Source organism: Berghia stephanieae, chromosome 1 (genome assembly GCF_034508935.2).
Source record: "Berghia stephanieae isolate SIO BIC M18660-M18661 chromosome 1, UCSD_Bste_1.3, whole genome shotgun sequence".
Taxonomy (NCBI): Eukaryota; Metazoa; Mollusca; class Gastropoda; order Nudibranchia; family Aeolidiidae; genus Berghia; species Berghia stephanieae.
In genome coordinates, this window is record NC_088360.1 from 5,877,297 (window position 1) to 5,889,796 (window position 12,500).

At 37.4% G+C, this 12,500-nt stretch overlaps 1 protein-coding gene across 1 annotated transcript in view; it reads left to right on the forward strand.

The window, feature by feature from the left end:
• The window catches only part of LOC144966583 (uncharacterized), a 199,079-nt gene that overhangs the window by 27,121 nt on the left and 159,458 nt on the right, over positions 1 to 12,500 (forward strand). The window contains exon 3 of the mRNA XM_078903273.1: positions 1 to 589. This exon is cut by the window's left edge and continues 195 nt beyond it. Within this exon, the coding sequence (XP_078759399.1) occupies positions 1 to 589 (589 nt within the window). The remainder of the gene's footprint in view (positions 590 to 12,500) is intronic.

The following is a 12,500-nucleotide window of genomic DNA, read 5'->3' on the forward strand; positions in this document are numbered from 1 at the left end:
AGTGTGGACAGTGCGAGAACATGGCCAAGAAAAACCTCATCTAGAAGACAAAGAAATGGTAACAATCGTTTCTTGAAATCTTGCGACAGAGGATCATCTTGTGCGCTCCACTCTCACCCAAAAGGAGCGGAGACCTGTCCATTTGACGGCTCAAAATATGTCCTCAAACCTTTCTCCAGATCAATGACGTATTGTTTTGGACCTCATGGAAAATCAGAGCAACAACAGTCGTCAAAAGAGCTGACATTTTCGATTCCATCTTTTGACTTCAACGGTGATGAGAACAAAAATGAGAGTTTTAAAGAATTGAGACTCAACTCTGACCTTTGGCCGCATATTTCGTCCTGTGAGAATAATACAAGTTTTTCCTTATTAGGTAAAATGTCGTCTTGTAGGAACGATTCTGACGACAATTTCTTCAAGCCAAATTTCAGTCCAATTTCTAGATTTGGATCTAACGGACAACTCAATACTGCCACTCCGGTAAATTCATCCGGATGCCAAGAAGGAAAGAATTCTTCCGTTAGAAAATCCATCTCAGCTTTTCGAAAAGATTTGGAGGCCAAGTACAGGAGCTATAGAGAAGAATGTGAGTATTTATTTCAAATCATTGTTCAAATTAATCATATACATTTAAAATTAATACCTATAATTACATTTCCATTCCCATGTTATGTAAATTTTAGGCTATATTTCCAGTTTTTTAAAAACCCTAATACATCGAATGTTCTCCTAACTGCAACGCGCAATGCGAGCAACATCAGTAAAGGGCTCTTACTCTAAGAATATAGCAAACAATATTATACTGTGTGCGGCTATGCGCTCTTGCGGTATGATACTCGCTTTCGGATTGGAAGTCCTGGTTTCGAGCCTCGCTCGGCGCATAGTTGTCATTGGAAAAGGCCCTTTACTCACAGTATCTCACCTACTCGGGTGTAAAATGAGTACATGGCCATTAACAGCGTTGTCTCAGTCCGAAAAAAATTGTAATATCGCCTAACATGCGTCATGTCCTGTCGTTCATGTTGAGGGTTGCTGTTAGCCAGGGACCCCTTTTAAAGCGCTTGGGGCACGTTAGTTGATATTGCTCATATGAAAGCTCAATTTAAAAAAAAACAAACCACAACAAACTAGACTCAAACCCAGATCTTTCGAGTGGTCTTATTTATTCGATGACCACGTCTCCTTATAAATCTGTCAAATTAAGCCAAAGTGAAGTGCACAATTCTTGTCACAAACTATATTCTTTTAATTTTCTCTTCTCTGGTGAAGTCATATTTTAATCCAGATCAGATCCTACTTTGCATCTTGAAAAATCAAAATAATAAACTGAGTTAACTACGTCAAAAAAGGACAGGAGTGGTCTATTTTTTAAAAAGTATTGGTCATTACACATACATGCACAATGAAATGACTCGGTTTTTTTTCGTTTTTTTTCTTTTGGTCTAAAAAAAAAGATAATTTTGCTCGTATAGACAATTGTAGCAGAACTCGTACAAGAGTTCACATTCCCACCTGAATTGTTACGTTTATGTATTTGTTTGTTTGAAAAAAAAAAAGATTGTTTTGACATCCAAAATTGATGAAAACATATACTAGACAATGTGCAGTGATTTTGACGACCTATTTAGCACGACATGCTAACCCACTCGACTCAGGTTTTGTAGAGTACAAATATATTTAAACCTGGCTGTGACGAATGTCGGTAGCACTTTACAGTATTTAAAGCGAAATGAGCGTAACATAATACATAAAAATGCGCTTTTTGGCGTGTGCGTGCATTTGTGTGTGTGTGTGTGTGTGTGTGTGTGTGTGTGTGTGTATGTGGATGTGTGTGTGTTTGTGTGTGTTTGTGTGTGTGTGTTATTTTTTTTCTTATGTTTTCGCTTTTGTTGTTTGTTTTTGTTTTTGTTCATATTTTCATCTTTGAAGACCCAAAGGAGGAAGTTCACATCCGAATAGATGGTTATAATATTATTATACCGTGCATTCTCCCGGGTGCACTCAACTAAGTCTTATCACTGCACTGCCTGTCAGGGGCTGTCGTCATTTACTACTAGTTTCATCACTGCCACTGTCCTGTCTGCTATAATAGATTACAAGTCACGTACCCTCATCTGTGGTCACCTCATGGAAAGGTGAAAGGTCATCGGGTCCATTATGACATTTTCATGATTACCATGAAATTTTACATTGCCTATCGTTATTCTTGAAATATTATGAAGTTCCCTCGCCACATCTCTGTGAATCATGGACAAAAACATTTTAAAGATGTATTTTGATCAGACATTTTGTTTGCATCAAATATCGAACCGGTTGACTAACAACTCGCTATAAAGCCTTTTAAATCTTTGTAAATCGCTTTGAGCATGTTCAGTGGATATTGCGCTATATTAATGCTCAAGATTTTTAAACCTTCTCCTTATTGGTCTTTTTATGGTTTGTCAAAAAAAAACCCCAAACAAACAACAACAACAACAAAAAATCAACAATTCGCCATTACCATTCAAGATGATAATTTTTAAAAATAAAAAATTAAACTCAGAGGCAATAAATACATTTTTACAAATTAATTTATTCAAAGAAAAAAGCTGTATAAATCAAACTACACTTCTAATAATAATTTTAAAAATTAAGAAGAGTTTTTATAGACAAGAAATCTGAAAAAGAAAGATATTATTAGCTCCTGTAGTATCGTATCATATTATTATGTGTCGTATTCCTATAGTTGGTAACGAGAAGGTTAAAGTTGAGATTTCTTTCAGAGGTCTTGGGTTCAAGACTCCCACGACAAGTTGGTCAATTTAATCAATCAATCAATCAATATTTAACGTAGCGATTTTCTGGCCAAAATGATAAAACGTGTTGTTTTTTTCTGTGTTGTACAGATCTATTTATTGTGAGAGTCAAAGCACATTATATCCCCAACCACTTGTACATGCTGAGTGTTGGTCGTATATTTCTTTCCCAATAATATTATTCGATTAAAAAACAAACAAACAACAAAAATTGATCGTTTATAGAGATCAATATCCTCTAAACGTGCTCAAAGCGCTTTACAAAGGGTCCCTCGCCAACTTAACAAATAGGACGAGACATTACCTTCCCCCCCCCCCCCCCCCCCCCCCCCCCCGACAGACAACGCTGTTTACGCCAGGTACTCATTTTATGCCTTTTCCAAGGACTCAGCTATGCACCGCTCAGAGCGAGACTCGAGCCCCGGACCTTCCGATCCGAAGGTGAGTCTCACACCACATAGTCGCACAAAGATTGATTAATTTCAATAATTTTATTTTTATATTTGATAATCTTGTTGTATCTGGAATAGTTACCGATAGACATGAATTTTCGTTTAGATTCATAAGGCAATTGGGACCATGGTTGAGTCCGGTTTCAGTAACGCAAACCTTTTGACATGTCGGGGGTTATTTTAATATATCAACATTTCATGATTTTGATCCTTATAGATTCAATTCAGTGAGATGTTGGGCCACAAGTTTGAATGAAGACAATCGTGTTTGCATCCAAAAGTTTAGTCCGTGAAAGATGAGGAATGAATCAATATCAGAAATTCTAGGAATTCTTATTAAATTAATTAAGATTTGTACCGATAGCAATTTTCAGATGCTGATAATGAAAGAAAGAGCATGGGGAGTGTGTGTGTGTGTGTGTGTGTGAGAGAGAGAGAGACAGTCAGAGAGGGCAGAGAGAAAGGGAGAGAGAGAGAGAGAGGAGGGAAAGGAGGAGAGAAGAGAGAGAGATAGAGAGATAAAGTTAGAGAAGAGAGAGAGATAGAAGAGAGAAGCAGGGGTAGAAAAGGAAATTGAGGGGAGAGTAGAGAAAGTGAGTGTGTGTATATGTGTGAGAGAGAGAGAGAGAGAGAGAGAGAGAGAGAAAGAGAGAGAGAGAGAGAGAGAGAGAGAGAGAGAAAGAAAGAGAGAGAGACAAAAGAGAGAGAGAAAGAGAGAGAGAGAGAAAGAAAGAAAGAAAGAGAGAGAGAGAGAGAGAGAGAGAGAGAGAGAGAGAGAGAGAGAGAGAGAGAGAGAGAGATTCCGTGCATAAAGAGTTTCGATCGTGGATAATTCTGATATGCAGTCAAAATAAATTGTTTTAATTTTTCATTTCGACTGGACAATTTTCACTTCTCATATCATGGATAGTCCAAGATGACCCACGCCACATGTCAGAATGTCTTGAGTTAGTCAAGTACTGTAATCACCTCTAACCTTTTTATTTATAGCCAGTCGTCTCAAATCGGAATGATGCCTGGATGAACCTGATGCTTAAAGTTAGATTATAAGATTAACTAATGAAGCTTGAGGCGATGAGTCACTTATGACATCTCTCTTTATTTATTTTGTTATAAAAGGAACGAAATTGACGTCATTCAGCTCTTTGTTATTGTTTTTAGACAGCCATTTTATGGTATTTTCTATCACTAGATTATATTAACCAGACTATGAACGTTTAAGGTTACACAAAGATTGTTTTTTGTTGTTGTGTTCATACGTTATATCCAGTTGTTAGTGTTTTACCTACACGCATAGTATCAGTAAAATACAATACAGATCTTGCCTTTTTCACGCAGGTTCGATATGATTTCAGGCAATGTGTACCTATTTGCAGGTCTGATAACCAAAATTGTTATGAGCTCATTGTTGTAATGGAAATACTCTCAAACCAACCCAAAATATTCTCCATTACAAAAATGTCAAAACAAGCCCATAGTAGCTTCCGGTTATCAGACCTGCAAATATGTTCACGTGGATTTCAGTTAAAAGTAAAATCGAAACCCGGCTGTTAAAGGTTAAAACTAAAGAGACGACCCGATTGTCTAATTACAATCCATTAGCAAATCAATCAGCCATCATGTCCACTCTTTGTTTCACGCCATTGTTTTTACAAGGATTAACCTTTTTCTCAACTTTTCCCCATCCGCTTACATCCTCTCGTGACGATCATATTCGTCCTTGAACTCTAGAACGAACTTGTAAGTTTTATTGAATGTGACTACTCTGCCTAGAAGGGTTAATTATACAACTTTTAACATCCGTTTCAATATTCAAATCTCCATCCCAAGGGAAATATAGTTCATTTTGATAAAAGTCACGCACGATTTTTGTTATATTTTATCTTTCCTGACCTTCACCTTCAATTAACTCAAAACTGTTTACTTGCAGCTACCATAACCGTATGCCAGGCGGGTACTTTTCAATTTTAAAAATTTGTATGGAAACGAGTAACGTTTGTTTTAAACCCACAACCTTATTCCCGTCCATTATGATGAGAATGTTAAATGGTATTTGTATCGACTTTGTTCAATACAAACATACAAGTAATAAGGCCCACAACTCACGGTAAAATATGAGACCCTTTTATCTCCCCCTGTTAAACGAAATCAATTTGCGGGCAAGGTGTAATATATAACTTTCAATGCAAGGTCTGAAATGATATTCAATAAACGAAGTGACTATTCTCATCCCCCTAGTCTAGGATGCTAGTCTTCATAATAGTAGTCCACAATTGTTGTATGTTTAATCCAAAGGTTGTAATGCAGTAATTTGTTAAGTTTCTTGTCACAAGTTGCACAATTTAAAAAAAAATCAATCAAATCCAAATCGCAAAAAGCCGGCGACGTTTTTTTCGGTAATCCAATCGGCCGGGGGGGGGGGGGGGGGGGGGGTGAGAATAGAGGCAGCCTTCCATAAAAGGTAAAGCTGATTTACCTAAATATTAAATGTGATCGTGAAACATGTAATTGACATGTCTGCTGTCGTTTACTTCTGCTACAGTTGTTGATTTATAGAAATTTAAATCCGCTCAAGGACTTGAGGGACACTTTGCATCGTAGCTACAGTAAATCTCTTAATTCTTTCTCCATATAAATGCCTTTATTTTATTAATCTATCTATGCCTTTATTCGCCCTTTAAATTTCGTCAATTCCTTGAAATATTTTAGTAAAACTTGCGTGTTTTAGGACTTGTTTACGATCTTGTAAAGTCGAGTTATAGGAAGTTCATTGAAAGCAAGAAACCAGTAAGAGAATTTCTACTTTTAAAATGATGGTGCTGAAGGAGATAATCAATATCCCCTATTTAACGGGAGATCCGGTCTAAAGACATTCACATTTACTCAAAAGACAGAGTGAAAGAGTCATCAATATGGCTCAAGATCAAACTTACAGGAGACGTTTTTAAAAAAAATGATTGCATTGAAACACATTAATAAACAATATGTGCACCTTTTATCCTAGTATATTGCGTATTTACACAGTTCCTATATTCTCAATTTATTTACCCCTCTTTTATTATTCTCCTATAACGGCAGATACGACAAAATTTCGTGGAAAACAAGTCGCATGTTAGGCCCGCCTTTTTACTCTCGTTCCTACTTTATCTGTTCTTGTCGATCGCCCAGTTCGTATTCTCTCTTGAGATACGAGTGGCAATATCATGTATTTAAAATAAATTACCTAAATACTCAATGTAAGTTGAGTTTTCTGCTGTTTTCACCCATCCTATCAATGACAACGTCAACGTCGCTTGATTGTGTTACAAGGAAATTGCTATTTGTCTGAAACTAGTTGACCCGATGGACACTGATAAGCATTTTATAGACAGATTGTAGGGATATGTTCGAGGTAGGATATTATACACTGTCTGAGCTTGTCGACTTTTGCTAATCTCTCTCTGTCTCTCTCTCTCTCTCTGTTTCTCTCTCTCTGTCTCTCTCTCTCTCTTTCTTTCTTTCTTTCTCTCTCTCTCTCTCTTTTCTCTCTCTCTCTCTCTCTCTCTCTCTCACACACACACACACACACACACACACACACACACACACAAGCGCACTCAATCGTCGTGGTAAGAACATTTCATATAAAATTGATAGAATGAGATGCCGTCTAATTTTTGAAAGACTCTAAACTCTGTTACTTCATGGAACTGTCAGTTTTGAGGATTTTTCACAAGTTAGGTGTAATTGATATCTATCGATAAAATAATGTACAAAATGAATAAATCAGCTTTTTTTAAAAATGTTGATACTCCTGTCTGTCTGAAGTATTACCATTTTAACTTGTTTTTATTGCCGGAAGAAGAGTTTTGATTCCGTAAAGGTCCGTGATTTGTATTTTTGTTGTTGTTTTGTTTCGAATCTGATATATTCAATTCTTCGGTATTTGGTACATTACTTATTACAGTCCACTACTCCTACGGCTTAGTTTTCATTTCGATATTGCATGTAAATTTTTTTTTTTTAAATGAAAACGTTTTGATGGTGAACGTCATCCTTGTGTGATCGATTTTAACGCCATACGATCTGCGTGTCTTTCCCTGACCTTTTAACAGTCGTGAATCGTAACATGAAAGCAGTTGGAATTTGAAATTCTCTTATTATGTTTCCTCATCTCCAACTCCCCCCCCCCCCCTTTCCCCAATCCTTAACCCTTTCGTTGATCAGATTGTGCAAATTAGGGTTGAAAGTATGAAAATTACATATGTTGTAGGATATGAAAAATCCAATAATTTATGGTATTGAACCACCCTTTGTAGTCCTTCAGAGCCATAAGTCCCATGAAGCTGGGGTTTATCCCGGTTTCTATAGCGTAACACGGTCAATAGCAATTGCTTGCTATCCCATTCACTACTGGGTAGAGAAGGGGGGGGGGGGGTGTCAGAAAAAAAATCTCGACTGCGCCTGGATCGATCTTGGTCCCTTTGCTTGTGAATCGAATGCTCTACCAACTGAGCTATTGAGACCCCCTAAGAATACGGAACGCTTCATTCACGAATATGCGTGTTGATTGGTTCTGGAGGGCTGTAATTGTAATATATATCCCCAAACCACAATGACACACATATTATAGTCCTTCCACAAGCACCCATCAACCCTTTGTGATTGGCTTTAGAGAGTGGTTGTTGTCGTTCTTGACTATTTTACCCTCTTCTCCGCCCCAAATAAAATAGTGAAATAAAAAAGCACATTTCTTCAGCGTCCTTTCACGCTTTCACCGAAGTTATAACATTTCACTTAGTATTCTCCTTGTATCCTAAACGAAACAGAATTTCTATTGTGTTTTATGCTGGTTTTCTGTTATGTGTATCTTTTTGTTTGTTTGTCTGTTTTCCGTCCCTCTTAAAATATACGCCACTGATTAAAACTATATAGATAGAATGCGCTTGGCCAAGGAGTTCACAACATTGCCATCCGGAAGTATAACGGACCAACACACAAACTCTGTGTAACCATGAACTTTTATAGTCTGGTTAATACAGTTTAGTGAGAACAACTCACAAACGCGGATGGCAAAAACAATAACAAAGACCTGAGTGACGTCATCTGCATACTATCTATAGATAGAATGCGCTTGGCCTAGGAGTTCACAACATTGCCATCCGGAAGTATAACGGACCAACACACAAACTCTGTGTAACCATGAACTTTTATAGTCTGGTTAATACAGTTTAGTGAGAACAACTCACAAACGCGGATGGCAAAAACAATAACAAAGGCCTGAGTGACGTCATCTGCATACTATCGATACAGACTGCAGTTGTCCTTTCGAATCATGGAGCCGGAGATTAACCAAGTTTTTGACAAGATGATGGTAATTTTAATCAATCGATATTTATTTGAAGGACGAGTTTTCTGGTCAAATTTTAGATACGTGTTTTTCCAAAGTATGGCATGGACCATGAATCGATATCGGTCCCTTTGCTTACAAGGCGAGTGCTTCACCAGTGTGCTACAGATAGAATGCGCTTGGCCAAGGAGTTCACAACATTGCCATCCGGAAGTATAACGGACCAACACACAAACTCTGTGTAACCATGAACTTTTATAGTCTGGTTAATACAGTTTAGTGAGAACAACTCACAAACGCGTTATGAGTAATGCTCACTGAACTGTATTAACCTGACTATATACGTTCATGGATACACACAGTTTTGTGTGTTGGTCCGTTATACTTCCGGATGGCAATGTTATGAGCTTCTTGGCCAAGCGCATACTATCTATAGGGACTCCCTCTCTCTATAGATAGTATGCAGATGACGTCACTCAGGCCTTTGTTATTGTTTTTGCCATCCGCGTTTGTGAGTTGTTCTCACTAAACTATATTAACCAGACTATAAAAGTTCATGGTTACACAGAGTTTGTGTGTTGGTCCGTTATACTTCCGGATGGCAATGTTGTGAACTCCTTGGCCAAGCGCATTCTATCTTTACAATAGATAGTATGCAGATGACGTCACTCAGGGCTTTGTTATTGTTTTTGCCATCCGCGTTTGTGAGTTGTTCTCACTAAACTGTATTAACCAGACTATAAAAGTTCATGGTTACACAGAGTTTGTGTGTTGGTCCGTTATACTTCCGGATGACAATGTTGTGAACTCCTTGGCCAAGCGCATTCTATCTATAGACCGGTTCTAATGCACACACAGTCGAATGGGATAATATGTTTAAAATACCTTTGTGAAATAATCATGATTAGAACTTTGCAATCATTGTATGTCACCCAATCCGGTTAGTGATCACGCTTAACATCACTTGACTGATGTATAAGACTCATGCACCTTTTAGTTGCTACAATAATCTATGCCCAAACCGTTATTAGACTCACCTCCATCCCTAATCAACCACTCGTCCACCCACTCCACTCACCCACCCTCTCATTGATTGGTTTTTAGACTGTCAATGGTTCCACTTTCAGACTTCGATAAAAATAGGAATTTCAAGTTCACGGTCAAGGCCATCGTGAGAATGTGTTAGTCATTGACTGATGTTGATATTCACATGACGACAAGGATGCCAGATTGGCTTTTAAAACTTTTGTTTGGCATCGGAGAGCTTGATATTTTGACATTTTTTTTAGCAGGAATGATATTTAAAGGCATAGCAACAGCGTGTATAAACACAGTACAAAATACAAATGTTGCAGCGAGGAAAGAAAAAACAGTTAGAGTAGTTTTCTGTGGAAGAGAAAGATATTTGTATGTTCTTATTTTAAAGTACAATTCATTAATGATGAGACAGCCGACAGGGTTCTGAACCTTTTTGGAATTATTCGCAAAAAAACGTCTGGTCAATGTGACGACCAATGACAGAGAGAGTGACATGACGGATCGTTGCACGTGCGGCATTGGCTAGTACTGCAGTAATCTGTTGGTTATTGGAAATAGCTATCTGGCAGTGAGTACCCTTGACACGCTCTCAAAGACAATTCACACCGTGAGTTGGTGATAATAATGGAAAATCGGAAACGGACCCAGGTAATTATGATGGACAAGCTTTTTAAATCCCCCTTACCCTCATATTCTATTGTTGTCTTGTTATTAATAACAAGATTTCTTTTCATTTTTTTTTTTAGGAGGGGGGGGGGGGGCGTTTATTGTTCTTTTCCTTGTAGGTTTCTGTTTGCTTATATTTCTCCACCTTTTTCAACAACAACAAAATATTAATAATACAAACCAATGAGCCAGGGGCCTGATGGAAAGTCCCTCACCTTTGAACAGAAGTGTCCTAACTCGAATATCAGCGAATATCACTTGAATTTTATTCTTCTGACTGCCGAGGTTTACAGGGGCTGGCTGTCCTAATATAGCAATTAGTTCCAGTTTTTTAATGACATAAAATGTGTTGAAAAGGGCTTGGAATTTTTCAATCTCCACTTGTGTAAATCGGCATGTTCTAGACTGTGGGTTGATTGATTGCCCACCGTTGAATCTTCTTGTTGTCTTCGAACCCTTATCGATGATGTGAACAGTTTTCAAGAGTTGGTTCCAGTTTAACGCAAATACATCAATGGATATCCAAATGGTTTGTTTTGTTTTGTTATATTTCTTTTGGTTATTTTTTTTTCTACTTTAATTTTGTTGTTGTGATCTCTGTTAAAACATTTTTTAATATTATCTATTTATTTATTTATTTATTTATTTATTTATTTATTTATTTATTTATTTATTTATTTATTTTTTGCCACAGTAAAAGTTGTCAGATTTCACAATTGGTGCATTCTTATACATGGACACCAAGCTCCGGCCACGTTTAGTTACAAAAATCATAGCATGTTAGTTCGTTATGTCAACAGATTGTTGGCATAGTAATTTCATCAACCTCACACTGATTTCATGACAACACAAATCACACATTTGCTTATTTGTCGGGTTGCAACAACCATTATTATTTGGTTTTAATCTAAAAACCAAACATAGGTCTGGCATAATAAAGAAATGAAAATGTTTCTTCTGGCTGATGTGTTCCATAGCAATATTTTTGTTTATAACTTTCGAATAAAGATATTTATCAATAAAGCATTCGCGGTAGTGCTCTTGGTGAAAGTCTTGAAACAATTCGGTGTGCTTGAGAAAACAAAAAAGATATTATCTCCATCAAGATTGGAATCCGTGCCATTCAATATAACTATCGATCTATCGATCCGTCTACTTATGTCAGTATCGATTTGTGACTGGATTCTTGTACGCATTTATGTATTATTTCAATGCTACATCCATCGAAGAAACCAGCATTACACACACACACACACACGCACACACACATACACACACGCATGCACATACACACAAACACACACACACATACATACACACAACGCAAACACACACATATATACATACACATACAGCCATCCATCATTTAGCAGATTCTATGAGTGTCCAAGGCCAACAACGATAACAGACAATGATTACTCTATGGCCACAGTCAATGCTACCGTTAGTGATAGCGATCCCTATCCTTGTCATGGTTCGGGGGGTTTTCTTATGGCATTGTCCTCTCGGTTGTTGTCAATGGCTTCCCCCCCCCCCCCTTTCTCTCTCTCTCTCTCTCTCTCTCTCTCTATCTATCTATCTATCTATCTATCTATCTATCTATCTATCTATCTATCTATCTATCTATCTATCTCTATCTATCTCCCCTTTTTTTTTGTCTTCTCTTTCTCCCCCTACTCCACAAAGCGGCGATAAGCTATATTGAGTTAAGAAATGAACGTGACTTTCAATTGGACACTTTGTTGGTTTATACAATATTATTGTCTGAAACTCCGAAATAGTTCAGGATACTTTTGAGTTTTCTCTATTAAGGTTTGTCCCACAAATGTTGTCTATATCACGCCCTTGCCTTCCTTAAACTCAGACGTCACAATTTGGACAAGAATTTAAAATCAATAAAAACAAACAATCACCTCGACGATAACTTTTAAAATGAAATATTTATAATATGGTACCATATCCACCTAACCTGCTAATTGCGCTGTACAAACGGTCCTAAGTAGCAACAATGAGTATGTCGGATAAGTCATGCAGCATTTTAGGTGCTGTCATAATTTCTTTTTGATATAGTCAACGATGTTATCAATACGGTACTCATTTTACACCTGAGTTTGGTGAGAAAATGTTATAAAAGAGACTTTTTATTGCAGGACTCAACTCTTCAATGCTCCCTGAGGAACGGCAACTTTTGGCAAGCCGAATGTCACACCATCAGAT